This window comes from Anticarsia gemmatalis, chromosome 15, assembly GCF_050436995.1.
Source record: "Anticarsia gemmatalis isolate Benzon Research Colony breed Stoneville strain chromosome 15, ilAntGemm2 primary, whole genome shotgun sequence".
Classification (NCBI taxonomy): domain Eukaryota; kingdom Metazoa; phylum Arthropoda; class Insecta; order Lepidoptera; family Erebidae; genus Anticarsia; species Anticarsia gemmatalis.
Genome location: NC_134759.1, coordinates 7,711,433 through 7,733,184, shown reverse-complemented (window position 1 = coordinate 7,733,184; position 21,752 = coordinate 7,711,433). Strand labels below are relative to the sequence as shown.

At 35.4% G+C, this 21,752-nt stretch overlaps 2 protein-coding genes across 2 annotated transcripts in view; one reads left to right on the top strand and one right to left on the bottom strand.

The window, feature by feature from the left end:
- dsx-c73A (doublesex cognate 73A) overlaps nt 1–13,959 on the top strand; it is a 79,479-nt gene extending 65,520 nt beyond the window's left edge. Inside the window, exons 2-6 of the mRNA XM_076123684.1 lie at nt 9,699–9,809; nt 10,215–10,355; nt 11,192–11,354; nt 12,300–12,398; nt 12,742–13,959. Coding sequence (XP_075979799.1) covers nt 9,699–9,809; nt 10,215–10,355; nt 11,192–11,354; nt 12,300–12,398; nt 12,742–12,998 — 771 coding nt within the window. The 3' untranslated portion in view covers nt 12,999–13,959. The remainder of the gene's footprint in view (nt 1–9,698; nt 9,810–10,214; nt 10,356–11,191; nt 11,355–12,299; nt 12,399–12,741) is intronic.
- Nucleotides 1–19,902, bottom strand: part of LOC142978992 (elongation factor-like GTPase 1) — a 148,159-nt gene extending 128,257 nt beyond the window's left edge. The window contains exons 1-9 of the mRNA XM_076123683.1: nt 19,416–19,902; nt 18,744–18,983; nt 17,863–18,046; nt 16,768–17,626; nt 16,613–16,686; nt 16,267–16,422; nt 15,638–15,755; nt 14,678–15,405; nt 14,166–14,279 (exon numbers count right to left, since the gene is read on the bottom strand). Of these exons, the coding sequence (XP_075979798.1) occupies nt 14,166–14,279; nt 14,678–15,405; nt 15,638–15,755; nt 16,267–16,422; nt 16,613–16,686; nt 16,768–17,626; nt 17,863–18,046; nt 18,744–18,983; nt 19,416–19,763 (2,821 nt within the window). The 5' untranslated portion in view covers nt 19,764–19,902. The remainder of the gene's footprint in view (nt 1–14,165; nt 14,280–14,677; nt 15,406–15,637; nt 15,756–16,266; nt 16,423–16,612; nt 16,687–16,767; nt 17,627–17,862; nt 18,047–18,743; nt 18,984–19,415) is intronic.
- Nucleotides 19,903–21,752: the final 1,850 nt, after the last annotated feature.

Here is a 21,752-nt window from a genome sequence, read left to right as displayed (position 1 = left end):
TTTAGAAATTGGTGAATAAATTCACCGAGGTGGCAAAGTTGAAATTCGAAAAGAGCACACCAAAATCTATAAATTCACCAATTTTCAAAACTCCCGAAAAACTTTCCAGGTAAAATTACCAAATGATTGGACTAAAGTTTCTTGTAGGAAACAAGTTTTAGGGCATTTCTTTTAAAACAGCAAAACATATTATAGAGGAAACATTTGGCAAATCTTTATTTACATGTACAGGAAGTTGTTGTTGTTAAAGTTGGATATTAAAGAGACAATAAATGCAAGCACCGTCATTACCATGTATTTTCAAACCCGAAGGACTCTCGAAAGATCCCGTAACGGGTGTTAAGTAATCTGGGGGCACGGAAGTGCCCCCACAAGTCGAGCAAAAAAAAAGCGGCACGGCCGTAACATCCTTTTCTCGAAGCAATTCGGGCTATTTTTGACACCCCTATAATTTCGTTGTGGATAAAACAAGAAGCCTGGATTTTGAGCAACTAATTAGTCATTGTATAAACACGGTATATTTAAAATTTCAGTCAATTTGAACCAGTGGTTTAAGAATGACAACTTGTTAAAATTTTGAATTTTGTCACTCACTGATTCACTGACTCACTGACTCACTGACTCACCGATCATCAAAAGTCTAAGCTACTTCTAGCAGACTTAGAAGCTTAAAATTTTGAATACAAATAGGGTTTAGTGTCTTAATCATGGGAAAAATGTAATATTTTCTAATTTCGGTCCAGTTTTCTAAATACACCAACTGCAACAATAACTTTGTAATCCCATATAAATGTATAAGATTACAAGGTTACATTTGCAGTTAATGAATTATTATTACTGTAGAAAATAAAATAAATAGGTGTAAATAGGTACCTACTATATGAGGCATAACGGGAGGGGGTATAGGGTGTGTAAGGGTGTTTAGCCCATGAAACTGAACAACATTCCCATAGGAAAATATGTTGAATTATGAAAAAAAAAAACGTCTTTCCATACAAATTGGACTTATGTTCGCTCTACAAAAAGAAGTGAGATGCCATCAAAAACATTCTGTAAAAACCTCAAGTCTCGCCGTAAAAAGTTGTGAGGTCTATATAATACCAAGTCGATTAATCTATTTAGTCTCTACTTAAAGGACCTTCTGTCTTAAGTTATAACGTACGTTATTATCATGCCAATTAAAAAAAATACCTTTAAAACAAATAGATCGACTTGGTCATCGCAAGAAAACACAAATTCGCCATTAACATTTCAGGAGCATTAACTTCTCATCGTGCTGATTAGATACATACTAATAATCAAATCATGCGATGGCCAGGTCGGTCTATTTGTTTTAAAGGTATTTTTTTTAATTGGCATGATAATAACATACGTAATAACTTAAGACAGAAGGTCCTTTAAGTAGAGACTAAATAGATTAATCGACTTGGTATTATATAGACCTCACAACTTTTTACGGCGAGACTTGAGGTTTTTACAGAATGTTTTTGATGGCATTGTACCGTTACCTAAGGGCCAGTATGCGTAAGAGTGGGCGCCGCAACTGTACATGATAACGTGATTTAGCAGTTTATATGAAGATACGGGGAACGTGTTAATGAAGGTTATTCGTGGTTGTTGAGATATGATGTGCTGTGTGTTTTATGTTGAACGATTTATCTTGTGACGCGGAAATGTTTGGAGTGGAACGTAGGGTGGAATATTGATGTAGGTAGAATTATGCGCTATGCATTAACGTCTGCAGATTTTCAACGCTGCAATTTGCGCCTCCAGAGCTCTGTTCTGGAAATTTGTAATCTGTTCACAAACTAAGATTCTTATCAACATCTAACATCCTCTAAGACTTTTCGACCAGTACCGGGAATATATTATATGCTAGTAACTATTTAGATTCTTCAAGTTGCAATCTTGCGCTGCAAAGGTGTCCCCTATGAAATTATGTGGCACGGTCGTTATACCCCGTGTGGTTCAGTAATCTACCGAAAATACGAAGATTTCATAAATAGGAAAAATAATGCAGTAAGCGGCTTCAATGAAAAATAAATGAATACATGTTATGCTGATTCCAAATCCATTTAAATTGTAAGTGCGTGCATTACAACATTCGTTGGAATATTTCTTACAAGCAATTTGTTTCCGTGAACACGTTTAAACAGTTACATATTTACGCAGTATTGTTAAAAAAAGAAATCGAGAGTAAACAAAAAGAAAAAATATGGTATTTCAGACTTACTACAGCTAATAATTATATTACAATGAAAAGCATAACGAAAATAAAACGATTCAATTAAAAATAACTTAAAAACAGTCAGTTAGACCTAATATATCGTAAATCAAACAAGTTACCCCTCTACTTAGCAAAATTAATATTTGTTGTATAAAATAACAATAAGATGATGGATAATAAAGATAAAGAAAAACAAACAAGTGTCATATAACTAATGGATTTTATAATTTATTTCCTTCAATAAATTCTAAGAGTGTGAAGCAAAAATATATTTTTTTTCTGCGCATCGTAGCGTCAATTTATGAGTTCATACTGTGTTATAGGCGCATTACAATATTAAATGAATCGAATAAAAGCGATGCGTGAGAAACAATTCATATGTATGTAAACGTCGGTAACATCACGATAATAATGTTTTTATTTATTCCTGCATAATATTAGCATAATCACAGCTAACTATTTCCTTGAGATTCATGAAACATTTTTTTTAGTTTGCATAAAAGATATGTTTCTCATAGTATAGGAGCTCGTGGCTTAGTTAACTACAGCCGCGCGGAACGATCTCTGAGGTTAAGCCACGCTTGCCGAGGTTGTTATGTGGATGCGTACTGGTGGTCAGCTGCATTTGGTCAGACTGGAAGCCGACTCCAACATAGTTTGGAAGAAAGGCTAGGTACATATATAGTACATGTCTTATGCAAATAAATCGGGATATTGTCGGAAGCAATTATGTTATGTAAGACAACCCTGAACTTGTATTGAGGTTGGTCGCGGCCAACGAACGCAGATTGCGTGCGGCCAAACCGCGACTGCGTAGGCTTGATCGTTTAACATAGTTATGTATGTTGCATGTTACGAAATTGAAAAGAGGTTTTTACTCCGTAACTGGTAATGATGTTTAGTCACTGATATGTCGGAAAAAATCAAGGAAAGAGTAGAAATATTGAATGCTTAATTTATAAACGAACAAGCGGACTGGCCCGACTTCGCCCAGATAAAGTACATTTTTATCCCGTTGATTCTATTCCCGTGGGAACTTTGATCCCATGGATCCCTTGTCCCGGTAGTAGTAGAAGATACACATATACTTACTAAAAAAAGAACTATGCAATTTAGTTTAATTGTCCATAAGTTATGCGCGTACCTACATACATTTAGGTGATTTACTGTTATTGTAATAGATTAAGTTAACTTCCATCTAAATTAGTTCTCAATATTTTATTATATTTAACATTTTTTACTGCCTTAAAGCCTATTCCGAACATGTACATTTGTGAAAACAGCACCTTTTTTACCCCACTACGACGGAAGGATCAAATATTTCGTCTAAATAACTTCTACATAATAAATAGTCGATTACTGACTCGTTAGCTGGTTGAGTTATAGCAGGTTTTAGTAATACATTAACGACCAATTATAAACCCATAAAGAACTAGTGCTTATAGAATAATAAACAACTTAGTATCTTCGATCATTTTCTGCCTATCGTCTTAAGTTTTTACTGCACATCGTAAATTGTTATGCTTCAAGATTTATACTCGTTTTTAATTAAATACTCATATATTTCATTCGCAGATTAATTTCTTAAAAACAAAAAACAATGTTTAACAATTTCTGATATAGCTACTCTTATACTTAAAACTGAGACTTTTAAAAAAGAACAAGATTCAAGACGTCAATCCTATAATTATAAATGCGCGAAAGTGTGTTACGATGGATTGATGGATGTATACGGATCTTAATGAAGTGTGAAGTACACTGATAGCTTATTACCTGGATTAACATATAGGATAATTTGTACCTCGGAATGTTTTTTGGTCGCGGACAATTTCGCGAGCAGATAGTACATATATAAAATCAGTTAATTTTTTCGACTGAAAAGTCGCATGCTACAATTTCTGAATAATTAAAAAAGGTACAAATGTATGTACTATCTTTTAATATACCAAGATGATTTAATCGCACTACAAATGTAGTATTACTCGATCTGTTATTGACGTTGGTCATTCAACGGCTTGAATTAATTATGTGCATGCGGACACATGAAAAGGTTCCTCTCGTACGTCATATTTCTATGCACCTCTTGATAGGAATTCTTCAATAGCTTTCGAGTTATGACCTATAAGTGCCTTTGAAGATTCAACTACCTAGAATATGTTTAAGTATTCGTAGCGAATAATTATTCGTAATTTTCATTTTAAGTATTACTTAAAACGTACAAGTACCGTTAATATAGCATTTGTTTTAGGGATATAGCAGCATGGGACATTTATTCCTCGATTAAGAGGCATTTCATATCCGTTTTGATAAAACATTTGGATGGTCCAGTCATGAAAAAAGGGAAAAATATAAAATAATGATATTTTGTGATGAATGATATAGAAAAAAGACTTATTAAATTCACAAAGATAAATAACAATAGCAATCAATATTAAAGTATTAAACTCAAGCGAAATACGTATACAAAGTTGGCTGGAACGATTTACCGAACTCCTCTATGGGAGAATCCAAACAGAATCCGTTTACTATAGAGATAATTGAGTGTCAGCCGCATGCAGCGCATCTGTTACATAGTTACACAGCACAAATGATTGCATTGCATACTTTATAAACGTGGTAGAAACAAATATTCTAGTCAAAGGTATAGTTCACAGCAAGAGCAAATAAAAATGGACATTTTGGCCTCACATCATTCGAATAATGATTTTAAGTCTTTTTGGAAGCACACTAACAGGTTGAGCGGAAGGCCTGGCCTCCCTGTATCTGTCGGGGGCGTGAGCGATCCTGTAAGCATTGCTGACCTCTTTAAGGAACATTTTAGGATAAGATCACCACTGGGCCCCGGTTCTTGTGGGCTCTGTGCTGGTGGTTGTCATGACCTTGGAATTAGGTTTACAGCCAAGGAGGTCAAAGGTGTCCTCAACACCATGTCCAGAGGCAAGTCTCCGGGTCATGACAGTCTGAGCATCGAGCATCTCAAGTTCGCGGGTCCTCATTTACCAAGAGTGTTGGCAATGTTCTTTAATTTCTGTATAAGTCATGCGTATGTGCCTAGTCAGATGACTAAAACTATTGTGGTTCCTATAGTTAAAAATAAAACAGCTGATATGGCGGACTTAAAAAACTATAGACCTATTTCTCTGGCAACGGTGATAGCGAAAGTGCTTGACAGCCTCTTTAATAAGTGTCTCAATAAACACATAAAACTGCACGATAATCAATTTGGTTTTCGACCCGGATTATCAACCGAGAGTGCCATCTTGTCCTTGAAGTGGGCTGTCAAGTACTACACAGACCGGAAAACACCTACGTATGCCTGCTTCCTCGACCTCTCCAAAGCTTTTGATCTGGTCTCCTACAGTATTCTCTGGAAGAAGTTGGAGACTGCTGGAGTTCCTCATGAGCTTATAAATACTTTAAAGTACTGGTACGGAGGCCAGATCAATCAGGTGCGCTGGGCTGGGGCATTGTCGGGGCCGTATGGATTGGAGTGCGGAGTGAGGCAGGGAGGGCTAAGCTCGCCTACGCTCTTCAATCTATACGTCAACGAGCTGATCGAGGTGCTCAGCAGGGAGCGTGCCGGCTGTTACATTGACGGGGTATGTGTTAATAACATCAGCTACGCCGACGACATGGCCCTTCTGAGTGCCTCGCCCTGTGGCCTAAGACGGTTGGTGACCATCTGTGAAGACTATGCTAGACTTCACGGATTGGTCTACAACACTTCAAAAAGTGAAATCATGGTCTTTGCTGCCCGGGGAAGGGGCCCTGAATTTGTACCTCCCATAAACCTAAATGGAGCACTGCTTAGAAGAGTGTACAAATTCAAATACCTAGGCCATCTTTTAACCTCCGACATCAAAGACAATGAGGACATTGAGAGAGAGCGAAGGGCGTTGTCGGTCCGAGCTAATATGATAGCTCGCAGGTTCGCACGTTGTTCAGTACAGGTCAAAAAAACCTTGTTTCGTGCATATTGCACATCTTTTTACACGTGCAGCCTGTGGGCAGATTATTCGCAAAGATCGTACAACGCCTTTCGCGTACAATACAACAATGCGTACAGGGTGCTGGTAGGGCTGCCTCGATTCTGCAGTGCATCAGGGATGTTTGCAGAAGCTCGCATCGACTGTTTTTACGCTACGATGCGAAAAAGATGTGCTTCCCTGGTGCGTCGCGTGCGGGCAAGCCCCAACAGTATCCTGTGCTGTATTGCGAGCAGACTTGACTGCACTTTTATTAATCGCTGCTGCATGCTCTCCACCTCGGTGATGAGCGTGCAGCAGTGATTACATGTATAGTAAGTAGGTAATTTAGAATAGGAATACTAACATAGATGTAAGAAATACTGTTACTAACACGATATGAGTCTTGTCACTTGGAATAAAATAAATAATAATAATAATAGTAAAGCAATTCATACTTATTTATGCAAATATTATTAATGCTTAAGTCTGGCCACCTCACTGTTACGTTTGCAAAGTTAAGCTGCTGGACCGACTTTGATATTATTTTGGAGATTATTACGGAGAGTGTTATTTAGTAAGTGAAGTCGAACACGGTACTTTTGAGTTACAAAATCAGACCCTACGACGCGACGCTAGAAAAATGATGAAAACGACATAAAAGTGCTTTAAAGCTCAAAAAGAAAAATGTTTTACATCACTGCATTTCTCCGAATATTAATAAATTTCGATGTGATTCATTCTTTGTCTAAACGTAAGTAAAATGTTCATGTTGCTAACAAAACGTTGAGATAACAAACAGCTTAACAAGTCAAGTTTATCGCGATCTGTTACATCACGATGTTGGGATCATGTCAAGATCGCGAACCAAAGATTCGTTCTTATGGTAAACATGTCTTGTGTTGCCCTAGCTTTGACCTCTTAGCCCTACATAACGGACTTTAGAATTATTCAACGATTTTATGACTTGATTTGTTGTTTTATGTATAAATGTATATTGATTGAACCGTGAGAATAGTGGATTTCGTCGTAAAATATCTACTTTTCTTTGTAACAAAAACAGTAAAGTAAACTTTGATACAGTTGTATTTTTCGTGGTTTAAGTGTAAGATATACTTTATACGGTATTATGAAAATGCAAGGGTATTAAGAAAATAGAAAAGAAAAGGTCACGTAGACAGGGGTTTGTATACAGTTCAGTGATATCAGCAATAAATTACAATAAACTAACATTAAATATACATAAATAGTATGCAAATATTATAAATGTACTGTATTGATGTAGTAAAAGTACATCGTTATCTCGGAATGTACATTAAGTATAATAAGCCACTCAACGATGACTTCATCACAATCGGATTATCCGTTAATGAGAAAACTTTCCCCTTTCCACTGTCGTTAAAGTAAAAACTGGCCACACTACACAATTCTTACTAACTCAAAATAAATAACTGCACCAGCGATACACAAAGAAAAGAAACGACACGTGACGAACGATGCTCATCCTAAAACCGCTGGACAATTTAGATCGTTCAACTTGAACGTGACGTCCGGTGCTATTTTCGTAGAAAAAATGCCAATCCGAGGATCTAGCCTGGCTCCGCTCGCCCTCTCCTGAGTCATCTATGCCGCTGTACCCTCTTATCGACAACAGAATCAGTACGGTACTGGCGGTCAAAAAGAGCAGTAACTTTATAAACGATTATATCCGACTCCATAATGAGTTTCCGACTCGGTCGCGTTCTCAACCAAGTTTTGTGTTTATTCATGGTGAGCATTATTTTCATAATATATTCCTAGACTTATTGAAGAAGACCAAAGTGAAATCAAACTCGAGAAAAAAGTGAATTCTTCGTAAACCGATTTTTGTTTGGGAAATAATCGAATTTAAAAAGCAAGAGTTAATCACAACGTTCACTAAATTTACAGATAGAAGTGAAAGTTTATTACGATTAAATATAAAAACAAAAATTGTGAGACGGATCAGAAATAAAACATTTCTATTATGAGTACAATCGTGAAGGTCAATTGGGAGCACGGACGTTGTATTATTTAATGTTGCAAATGTAATTATGTTTATTTTTGCTCGAGATCATAAAAAAGAAAGTTTGACAACAGACGCATCTACTGACTTGGGATAAACAACAGTGGTTACGTGTCCGCAAGTAATGCCTGCCGCGCAGACTTTACCAGATAATTCATTAATTGTGAGTGATGACATGCCTATTGACAGAGATTATTTGTAATTAACGTTGTCGAACCTAATTGATGTATTCGCGTGCCATCAACAAAACTTTAGAAATGCGTGGAAAAAAAATAGTGGTAAACTTCCATTGAGAAATAATTTTACAGTAATTAGATATGCGTACTTCATTCGTTTATTGCTTTTGAGCTTTAGATTACGTCGTGGTCTTGTATGCATTTTACAGTTACGAGTTTTCTATAATGTATAATATTAAATGAAAAAATATAATCATTGATGACAGTTATCTGGTTACAAAACTGTAGTGATGCCCATTATAGCATTAGTTCTTTTGTGTGAGGTAAAATGAAAAATTGTAGCAGCAAATACGATGTGCGGTTATAGACGTAAAAAGCGCTTTGTTGTAAGTTAGCCGGGTGTCAATATACGGGTTACTGGGGCAGATCGACGAATACGTACAATAGATTATGATAGTTATCAGAATGAGGATCTTATACAGGTGGTAATTGTAATTGTTCTTAGAACAGTTTAATGAGTTGATCATAATGCTTTTATTGTTAAGAACTGAAGAACGAAGATCAAAGATAATGAAGATGAACATTAGGCAAAAAAGCTTCACTCTTGCTCATTTATTTGTTAATGGAACAATATGAAAAATAAAAGTTATCAACGAAAATACATAACGACATTTTTAAAGGTATTCATTCCGTGCCTAACAAGTTTATGTCCAAAATTAAATTAAACCGGCAAAAAGTAAAACGAAATGTTCTTTTGTGAAAAAAAGCTACAAAGGATAATCGTCATTTAACAGGTTTATTAACCTGATCCAGCAACAAACGTGACGAAGTAATCGGCAAATCGCAGGGTACATGACCGTGAAGCATTGTTACGAGTAAGAACCAACGCGCACGAATTACTCCTTTCCTATTCCAAAATTTCTAGCTATTGAACAAACTGACAAATTCCTTACAAGCTAAGCCTACATTCTAACATCTGAGGTAAAATGTGAAATTAATAACATCATACGCAAGAACATTGACACAGAAACCGTCGGCGAGACAAACGGGATGAATGAGATTGTGGTTCGCGATCCGAGACCAACCTCGAACGATTTCCCATCATTGTTACGATAACTAATGACAACTCAGATAAATTGACGCGCTTTCAACATAAATTGTTCCGCGTGCATTCTTATGTTACCTGCGAAAATAGTCTCATTGACAAATGGCATTCCACTTACATTCGTTCTGTTTTTATTTATTGTTGAAGAGATTCATAAATCAATGTTATTCTTTGATTTCAGACGGTGCCCCTTCCAGCCGGGTCGACGTCGGTGCTCGCAAAGCCGACAAAGTACCACTACTATCCCCACAATCAGCACATCTATTTGTTGCCTGAATGCGCTATTCAACAGGTAATTGACACTTTTGTTCTAATGAAAGTTTAAAACTGAAACAAATGGAATGTCGACAAACACTTGCAAATCGGTAGGCTATCTGTATTGTGAAATTCTTGAAAGACCTTGTTTAACGAAAACAATATTTTTTGTGAATGCGACGCTTTTGTTCTACTTTAAGTGCGATGCCACAACATTTTCAAAAAACAAAAGCTGGTCAGCATGATGTCCTGAATTGAATTAGTTCCAAATTAAAGTGACCGCACAAGAGAAGCGATGCTAACAGTATAAAATAAAAAAGTGTTTGTTGTCTTCAGAAAATCTCTATTAGGCTAACAAGAATTCTAGGAACAAGATTGGTCGATTTATTCTATATTGCTTTTAATGTTAGTTTTAATATAAAATATTCTGATGTCATTTCAGGTTTGCAACGCAGTGTACGTGCGTCTGAACTACACTCAGCCTCTTTGTGCGTGCCCAGCGAGGTATCGAGACCCGTGTTCTGCTAGTCTGAATGCTGACGACTTGCACACTACACGTCTCACTACCGACTCCAAGAAAAAGGTACTTACTTCATAATATTTCACTCCCTTAATGCTTTTACACTACTTGGAGGCTTTGAGACTTGATGCTTTGATTATTAGCAGGTGAGAATTTTTAGAGACCACATTGAAAATAAATCTTAGAAATAAAGCATTTCTTTCGATGTTTACTTTCAAAGAAAACGACTTCTAATATCACAAGATTAGGTTGTGTGCTTCGAGTTGGAATCAAGTTAGCAATCTCAGACTTAGCAGTAAACTATTTTCCAACTATTCGATTTTTGATTGAAAAACATAAGTCAACAAACGACACCAAACACAGATGTAGGTACTGAATGACCACATCTTTTATTTTCAAATGGTACGGTCGAACAAAATTGGATTTAGATACGCAGAGATCTGATTCTAGATAGCTTGTATGCTTTTTGTCGTTACAATTGACCTGTTAGTACTTAAAGGAATTGATTTCAAGTATGAAGCGGTTCGTCGGTCACGGGCTGATGTGTTCTCACGAGTTAATCATGTGATGATTTGCTTAAAATGGGAGCCTTTATTTTTATACCTAAGGTTTTTGAACTGTATGCTGTTGTGTTGTAATGCTAGATTACTCGCGCTCGTTTCGATGTCGTTAGAGGCTATTAGGAATAGGATTGTAATACACGTCTGTACTAAAGATTTCTTTCTAACATCTTGAAACGAAATCTATTTATCTTGGTCGTGTAGAGCTCTTTTATATGACGCATATTTAAAATCATCGTTACAAATGGTCTAGGTACTAAAATTGTGACTGGATCCCTTTAAATCAAGATTTTCAAAGAAACAACATTAAATGTAACGTTGTAAATCTTCTCATTCCAGTATGCCAGTAAAGCCGTAACATTGGTGAAGACATGTGAAGCAGTGTCGGAGATGCGAGAGTGCCGTGCACCGAGAGACTGGTCTTTGCTAGCGTTGCAAAACATCAGGACAGGGAAGTCACACTACTTGGTCATCTGCAGGTGCCCCGAGGATCATATATTAGGTAACTTTTCAAAGCACTAACTATTAAATGAACGAACTGATTGCAGTCAGTGACAGAAGCACCATTTATTCACATCCACAATTGAATGGAAAAACCATTCCCGTACTAAGAATTGTGTTTTGAGAAATGCAGAAAGCACGTCCTTCTGATCCAGTGTTGTGAACGCGCCTAATTTTGGTTGAGTAGCGAGCTTAACTATAATTCTATAAATAAGAACAGTAAGAACTCTTTGACTTCGATCAACAGTTGTTACATCAGTTTCCTAGTCCATCGTTTATGTGGTTGAAACCTTAAGGATTGCAACTTTATTTGTGTGCAAATATCAAAGATCAACAAGCCAGCCAGAGCCAAGCTCTACAGTCACATACAAAACAATCGTGCTACGTATTACCAAAGCTCCACATTAGCTACTAGCCACACCAAATTTGCAATAAACATTCAATTGTCCTGTACATTTGGTCAAGAATTCTCATTATAGGATAATAAGTGTACATTATAAGTGGCCAATGTATGTAAATTGTCTTTGTGTATTGTGTTGACAGTTTAGTTAAGGAACAAAGCTTTAGTTTGTATTCAGTACTGAAATGGCAATCGATTAAGAGCGCTACTGAATGTTTTTACTAACGTTTAAACTAGTTTAAACGTAGATTGAAAACAGATTTGCTTGTTGTATTTAATAGGATTTTTAGACGACATTCAATTAAATAGGTGTCGCGTAATGTAACAGTCTAGACCACTGCATCTAGTTTCTATTCACAGACATATTCAGTGTTCTGCGATACTGAATTGATTTTCGATGATTTAAATTTGCAAAATAACAATGACATCGATAGTTCAAGACTATCTAGAACCTGATACTCATACAGCAAGTATTCAAGATTTCGATTTAAACATAGAACTTCAAAACTTCTCCTATTAATGAGTGTGCATGTGTTCTTTTTACAGAAGGCCCGATGTCCCACGACCAGCCGACTTACGCGTCGGTGCCTGGCATCAGGGTTTACGGCATGATGTGTGTACGACCAACTACGGCGTACCATTCACGTAAGTACCTCCTGTTTATGACCAGGATGCGCAAATATCTAAGAATTGATTGCTTTGTAACTAGTATAAACTATACGGATTTTACTATAACTTGCTGAAGAGACGACATCGATGTACAGTGCGAAAACAGACGTCGCTAATCGATCTGTTGGTGCTATCCTTTTTAAGGGCGGATCTTGGACCAATTTATCTTGTACAGATGTTGCCTTAGGTTAAATAATACTTTGTAGATTAATCTAATCAGTGTTTGACAATCATATATTTTATTATTTGAAAAACTAACTAATGTTTAATTACTTACGAATCTGAGAAAAAAATTTAACCAAATTTTCTTCTGTAACAGCATACAACAAGAACCGATTCACCTCCGGACTCAACGTGCAGAGTACCACGGGCGCCTACAAAGTGGACTATTCTCAACCTCACTCGTACCCAGACAAGCAGCCCGTCTACAACCGATACCATTCACACAGCTACACGGACCCTTACTACAACAGGAGATCTAGAGTCGCGAGGGTCCGACGGTCTCCTTCAGACTACCCCCCTTTCCCATGGTACAAAGTTATCGAACTAGCAAAATCGTTACACTGGATCGACTAAACTAGCCTATAACAATCATTTTTAAATTTAGAACATAAAAAAAAGTTTGTTGGCTTCATCGAGGCTATTATATTAATCGATTCCGCCTCTTTGGATTCAACTTATACTTGAAATGTATTTAATTTCAAAACGCTTTTTATCGCTTGCATTATCCGAATTTTAGTTAATGTTGTTCGCTTACTAACTTTCCCATTCTAAACGTTTGTTTAGTGTGGCGAAATTTAATAAAAAATGCCTATAAAATACTCAGTACAACTGCATTTACTAGAATAATTTAAAAGAATATGATTTAATGTGTTGAAGTAAAGCCTACCGTCTGTGTGGGGTGAATAAACGATTGCTATTCCTAGGAGCCTATTCTGCAGCCAGCATTGACATAAACACCCATACATACTTCCTTAAGGGATTATAGTAGACCGTGGTTAATCATAATAAATAAATTATAGTTAACTGGTACGGTAAGAGGAAACCAATATCTCTAAATCCTTGTGGCTAACTGAGTTTTAGAATGGTTGGTCTACAGATCAAATATAGCAATCAGTTTATTCACCCGAAAATATGCGTTTGTTTCACTAGAATATTTATTATTTATTTTGTTCTGCAAAATTATTTCTCGGTATAATTTAATATAAACAATATTGCCAGAAATAGATATAACCATGACTATTAGATATAAGATTCGGTTTATAAAGGACTATTTTAGTTTCCCCACCAATCTGAGGTGATTTATAAAAAAACATTTTTGTACACAAAAGATATGTGATAAGATTCCAGTGGTTCATTTTGTGTTACTTCCCAGTGCATTTATATGTAGTTATTTGTAAGTTAATAATTAAATATTTATTTAAGAACCATATTTATACTTAGAATAATAAATTGTAAATAGTAGATTTAAAAATTACAATATTTGTAATTACGAAAAATAAATTTAACTGATCTTTTATGTTCGTGGTTTTCTTTCTCTCGTTTTCAGGAAAGTGAAGTATTCCGATAATCAGTAAATTAAGGAATTAATTTACTTACTAACTTTAATAAAGTTCTTCGGTGCGATGGGCTATCATTGCTAGCAGTACACCTCAAATTAGACTTTCGATATAAATGTCTCTGGGATAGAGTTCAAACTTGAATGTCACGTAGCTGCTAGCTCTATGCGGTAGTACCACTTACCTAATACTTTCTGGTCGACGCTAATATCGCAGGAGTACATAGCAGCCATAAGTCGCTGGGGTTGAGCTTGGAACGCCTTTCTGCAACCATCCTTCACCGCTGACATGATTTGACCTGCAGAATGGAATATCGTTAGTACCTACTCATGATTACTGTTCCACCACAAAGCCATTGTTCTTAAACTAGGAATGACAGGCCTGACACAATTTGCTAGTATATTTGGTATGGGGTGAGTACTTTAGTCTCCTTGCCAAGACAAGGTGAAGGTAAAGGTTAATACCAAGGTAGGATACCAAGCCTATTTTAGGCTTGGTATCCGATCGAAGATCAGTAACTTGTCAACCACTTAAAAACTCGATACAATGAGTTGACAGTTATGAATCCAGTGGTAGTTCGTGCTAGATCAATTCTGATAGTAGATTTATTCCACGATTTATCTTATTTGCAGACTTCAAGAAAGTTCATTAATTTAACCAAGCAAAAAAGTATACATTTAAAAATATATAATTTACCTGATAGAGGTCCGAAAGTATGCGACCCGTCTTCACCACTGTCCTTCTCTAACGTCCACTCTTCAATACAGAAAGCCACACCCATCATTGGCTCATCACACAAAGGACCCGCCAACGACGCCAATTGAAAACCATTTACAAAACTACCCTCATATTCAAACCTCGAATCTTCTTTAATATCTATCTCATGATGCAAATACTTAGTAGCGTAATCACCAGTTTGATTAAGAAGTAAATTTGGACCGCAATTCCTAGGCCCTACAGACCAAATTTGCTCGACAACGTCCTTCCATTCTGGACCTTGTTTACTACAGATGCTTTGCAATTCGTCTTTGAATGCTTGAATAAGTTTTAACATACGATCGGAAAGTCTGTGCTTAGTTCCATTTAGCTCTAATTCCTCTAATTTGCTTTCTAATTTATTGTTTTTGGATAAACCTTGTAACGTTTTTATGTGTTGGGATATAGCTTTGAGTAAATCTGTTGATTTGTCTAGCAAATTAGTTATTTCACTCGGTATAGGTCTTGCTCTGATTTTTATTCTACTCTGCTTGTTATTTGTATAGACTGTTATAACTGGGTCGACTTCCTTATCGATTTCCTTGTCTATAACGTTTTGTGAGTCTATTTCTTCATTCGCCATGTCTATTTTCGGTGGCTCTACTATCGTTTCTCTGAATGGTACGATCGGTTCTGATACGGTGATCGGGATTTTGGCGTAATGGTTCCTGAAAAACAAAATAACAATTATTAACATGCGACATCATTCCAAAATATATAGGTGCATAAATCTACTAAATTTTGACCTTTTATAAGTGCAAAACACTTCTCAAAATTTGCATAAAGAAACGTATGCCAGATCTATCAAGGTGAATGAAGCATAAGATTCTTAAAAATCATAGTAAATGGCGTTCTTTGGTCTCCATCAATATATAAAACTTTTAGAGGAAGTAAACTCACTTTAAATCTTCAAGACATCTTTCCAAATGAACTTCTCCAGCTGTGACAAGGACATGTTCTCCTGTTTCTTGCAACAACACTTGCACGCAGGAATCAGCTTGATTCAGCAGCTTCAACCCTACAAAGTATAAAAACAATTTTATGCAAGCGCAACGTTTTGCAAAATAGTAAAAACCATTTATTTATAAGAGGAAATCATGGAACGAAATTATTATATTAGATTCCCTTTTCTGATAATGTTTTAGACGTAATAATACTTTTAGTACCGTAGAGTCCTTACATCTACATTTGTTGGTACTTATCTATACTAATATTATAAAGCTGAAGAGTTTGTTTGTTTGAACGCGCTAATCTCAGGAACTACTGGCCCGATTTAAAAAATTCTTTCAGTGTTAGATCGTCTACGCTACGACCAATAGGAGCAGAGTAGGCACAAAAAATGTTACAAAAACGGGGAAAATTTTGACCCATTCTCTCTTATCTGACGCAAGGGAAGTTGCGCGGGTCAGCTAGTACATAAATATATGGCCAAACGTGTACGTTCTTACGTGCATGCACGTCTACTGTCGAACGGCCCGTATACAAAAACTCTTAGCTGTAGTTTGATTTATTGTAGTGATAGTACAAACCTTTTACTAATTGCGGTAACTGCGAAGGATATGTAGGTTCTAAAGCTACTCTAAGAATAGGTACAACTGAGTATTGCATCTCACTGAACGCTGGACAAGCGATAGTACTGCTTAACGTCGCTGTTCTTAGCACGTGGTCTTCTAAGCCGCCAATACCTGTAATAAAAAAGAAACAAATAAGTATACGTAATATCCCTGACCTTTTAATTGATTTTTGGCTGACTGGATTGAAAATCAATACGCAAAATGTTTATTAAACAGTACTATGGACCCTACTAATGTAACAAAATTATGCTATAATCAAATGTTTAATTAAGCTTTGTAAATAGTAAAGTGGGATTCTTACCTATAATATTTCCAGCTATGGCTTCATCTATAGCTTCCAATTCTCTTCCCATCAAAATGTACAATGACTTGATCCTGAAATAGTACAGAAGAAATAAGTAAGCAACGAAAATTCTTCAAAAACTCCATTAATTTATATACACTAGTAATACTTACTCAGTATAAGTGATATGTTCATCGCTCATCAAATCTTTCAATTTCTTATTAGAATCTACTTGGAAGTTTGTATTAAGTACTTTGGACGGATCGTGTTTGGGGCCTAGAACATACACTTTATCTCCTTTTCTCACTCTTCCACTGAAAATCCTTGCAAATGCAATAAAAACTGGCTGGTCTTTGTCATCCTCTACTTCAGGAACTTCCTTTTCCTGATCTACCTTTTTTTCCTCTAAAGGAGCTCCCTCTATAGCCTCATTGTTTTGTTTCATTTCCTCACGCAGTTGTCTCGCTCTCTCCCTCCTCAAAGCCATTTCTTCAGCAGTTAAAGCTTTAGGTTTGTTCTCAGGTAACATACTCTTATCGACACTAAACATTTTCGATACAAAAACAATAATAGGTTTGTCATTACTACTATCACAGGCTAAAAAGTCTTCTTTTAACTTCTGAGTTTCAGGGTTAAAGGAATCAAAGTCTCTTATTCTTGAGCACATGAGTTTTTCAACTTTTTCTGGTAGGATTTCTTTAGGAGAAGGTAGTTTGCGACAGACCATGTTTAGAACTGTATGAGATAGAGGAAGCCATTGGACCATTAAAGATTGTAGCTGAATTCTTGCATCTGTATGCCTTAAATCCCTTGTAGTAAGTTTGATACCAAGTTTCTCACAAATTACTGGTACTTTTTCCTTTTCATTCCTCATCGCAATAGTTTCGTAAACATTCCATAAGTTGTCCAATATAACTTGGACGAAAAGAGGCTTTTTTGCTTTCTCTTGTGCACCTTTCATGAAGCGCTTGCTTTTTGTGTTCAAGTAGAAATCGCCCCATAGCACTTTCTTTAAAATTTCTTCTTTTACTCCTGAAGAATCAGAAACAAACTTTTTATGAGTAATGATATTTGGTTTACCTACTAGAATAATATTTACATACTTAAAAAAAGGTGGAATATTTTCTTAATTTTACAACATATTATGCATTAAAGTGATTGTCATATTTACATTATATCTGTTTATTATTTTTATCATAAGAAGTAGCCATTATTAAAGGAGTCTAAAATTATTTAAGATGATTGTAGCTTATACTTTGAAAACTTACCAAGTTTATCCGAGAACAGTTTGGCAAAAGTATGAATAGTGAAGCCCCATCCGTCCACAGCACTTGCAAACACAACATTGCCTTGTTCAGGTGAGAAGTATAAGTGGGAGTCATCAGCATCTTCTAGAGCAGAGGTCCAGTCATAGAAGTTGTTGTCTTCTTTATTTAGCTCTTCTTTCTTTTGCTGGAAAAATAAATATATATTGAATGAAATATTATTAGTGAAAATATCTTAGAAGTGGTGTGATTGTTCTATGTGTTAATGAAATATTTTGATTAGGTATGTAAAAATACGAAAAATACGTCCAGTAATTTAAAAATATATCAACAAGAACCTATTAAAGAAATATAGAACACCCAATAATATGGAAAATTATTATAAAGAGAAACTACAATTACTGTTATAATTAACTGGTAAAAAGAATAAAAGAATGTAGTGCTATCAAAGAATAGAATAAGTTTGATAAGACATTCTTAAGGTGATAAAGTGATACAAGAGTGTAAATGACTGTGTTGTAATGCTGTTACCAACTTATGGGTGATATTGTGTAAGTAACTTACTTAATATTCAACTAAGGTATGAGTGACATACTAAAATGTTTAAAGTATCCTAGTTTCTTCTGGTAAAACTAAGTCAATGGCAATGTAAGGTTACAAATACACTCAAATGAAAACATAATAATAATCTTTTACATACAGTTGTATATATAAAACTAGCCAACTGAATATGTAGTTACCTACTTGATTCTTTTTATGTTTAAATTGTAAACAACGATAATTGTTTTTCAAGTATTTCAACTTGTTTTCTACAATATTACATAACTGTATATGGTATCTGTGATACGTCACAACATCTTTAGGTACTGAAATGATTTACATACCTGCTTCTCAATAGTAGTTTCCTCATTTTCAAAAACTTCAGTAGCAAACAACTCTCCCATAACCGCATTAACTTGTTCCAACACTTGCGTCAAGTGGACATACGCATCCAAAGGTGTCAACTGCATTTCTAATATGAGACGGTCAATTTTGTTCAAAACTAGTACCGCTTTGATGTTTTCTGAGTATGCTTGTTTGAGTACTAGCCTTGTTTGCGGACAAACTCCTTCAACAACGTCCACCTGTAAATAATATTGTGAAATCATTAGTCTTATTATGATCAGCTGTTGCCAATTGTTGTGGTAGGAATAAAATGTGTATATGTTGCGTAATCATTGCAAAAATAAATATTTTGGTATGACTAATCTAATCTTATTTATAAGTAAACATACACAAAATAAAAATATTTTTTATTGATTGTAAACTTGAGAAATAACATTAAATAATTTAGGAATGATTATAACATTGATTACTAACAGCTGTTTTGTAAATAAACAAATAGATTTTTATAACTTAATGTTACACAACTTTATTTGCATTACTTAGTATCAATTAACAGATACTAAGCAAAGATATTCATATTATTATAGCAATAAGTTCTTAAAATTATACTTATAAGAATCTAGTAATTAAAATACAGGTAGGTTAAAATGTAAACAAGATGCAATACTCACAACAACAATAGCTCCATCACACAGTCTTACTGCAGTAGATACTTCACTTGAAAAATCAATATGTCCAGGTGAATCTATCAGGTTTACCAAGTATTCCTGCTGGTCTACACCATGATACAGCGATATGCTACTGCTCTTCATAGTAATACCCCTCTCCTGTTCATCCGGCCTACTGTCCAAATACCGCAGCTTTCCAGACATTCTCTGCGATATAATCCCATTACTAGATATCAAGGAGTCCGCCAAAGTTGTTTTTCCATGGTCCACGTGCGCCACGATGCAGATATTTCGAATATTTGTAGGTTTGTTTTGAAGTTCCAAAAGTTTGGTCGAATCTACGAGCCGCATTTTGAAAATGTAACACAATTTTGCCGTATAAACCCGTAGAGTTGCAGGATAAGACTACACTGATAATCTTGACTGAATATTGTTCAAAGGATATTGCAAAAACCACAAGATAAATTGCACAACATGAGTTAAATCCTGCTGCGACAATATTGCAAGTTGACAGATGACATTGATGGAAACGGTTTAGTTCGGAAACTGAAATTATTCAAATCTTACAAAATAATTTGTTTTGTGCACACATAATTATTTTTTTATTTCAGAATTATAAATTAGTATTATTAGCTTTCAGGAAATAATATTAATGTATTATTAAATCCTATAGGATTTTTTTTAAAACGCTATCAAGTAGAGTCGACATGGTTAGGTTTAAGAACAGAATTACCTATGTCAAAACGACAGCAATGCGTTTACGAAGTAAGTTATAACTTTGTTTTGATATGTAAAAGTTGGAAAGGTCTCGTGTTGTTTCAAAACGAAAGCGGATTGAGATTATTTTGTGATAATTATGATTACGTGATGGTTATGGCGAAAATAATGTAGTATTTGAACATATAATACTTTTATATCGGATAAGTTCGCAAAGATTAATAAAAAAGATATTATTTAAATACTTAGGATTATTGTTGGTACTCTATTAATTTACGTACCTGACCACCTAATTAAATTTTTGCCAAATTAAATATGTTGTTATATTATCTTACTTAGTGCAAGAAGATAATTAATTCTAGTGAGTCAAACAATGATCTTGATTACTATCCAAACAATCAAGCCGAAGTGCAATAACATTACTTATATACCTACCTAATTGTAAAAATATATTGTACAAAATAGAATTATTCAGTATTAAAGATTTATGAAATCCTAGTTCAAATGAATACTAAAGTTGCTCACATTGAGATCCCTGAGCTCGACTTAAATGCGCCGCTTAAAAAGACAGATGGAAGCCCATTATGCCAACTTGCAAGTCTTGCAATGCACCCACTAACTTCTTTAGCTCCTGAATGCCTTTAAGATGATTTAAACCAACACTTCCTTAAATGTACTAGTCTTTACGACGCTTTGTGGTTTTGCCATTTTGCTCTGGAGAGATTACGAATCCACTTAGCGAACATGTTAATTTGCGTAAAGGAAATTTGTGTATAATAATTATGTTCGTTACTGTGTATAAGCTATCACCTACATGAGCTGCACGATGATTAGGGTGTTACATAGAAAAGGCACCTCACATTTTAAGTACACAGCGCGTTATGTCCATCGTCGTAAGTAAATGTCTAATAGGAATCAGGTTTCGATGCAACTGATGTTGTACGAGAATTGATAAATTCTTAATGTAGGTAACGTTACGTTTCTTAACAGTTTCGCACATTGAGTCTCCTTAAAGCCAATTAAGAACTTTTTATTTTAAATGAAAACGCTGCACATTTTGGTTTACCAATAAACGAACACAATAACCAGTGCATAAGTTCCCATAACTAAACTAACGGTTCTTCCACAAACACGTTCCAACAACGACTTCAAAGGCGATGAAAAATAACAGAGAAAACCTACAAGTTCATAATAAAAATCTAATGTGCATTGTTGCTCGAAGAATGGCAAGGGATACTCGCTTACTCTCCAACAAAAGAAGTAATAAGGATACAATAAACGTGAAGGTATGTACGATATGTTACAAAGAATAAGTATTGAGCTAGCACATTCTTTTGAATTTCAGCACAATAGTAAAAGTAGAGCATTTAAGTGCAAATCAAACCCTGGTAGGTATTTGTACTTAGGTACAGTTTTCCACTACTTGGTCATTGTTAACCAAAGTTTCATTGCATCAAATGTTGAAAAGAAAAGGAACAAACAATGCTGGCGCAACATTTTGGAACGGTACAGAGTACAGACTAGGTTGTTTATTTTTATGAGAGAATAATCATTATAATATTTTCCTTTACGACTTGCAATTTCTCTAAGTTTTGGCTATGGTGCGTCATTGAGCAGTTGACC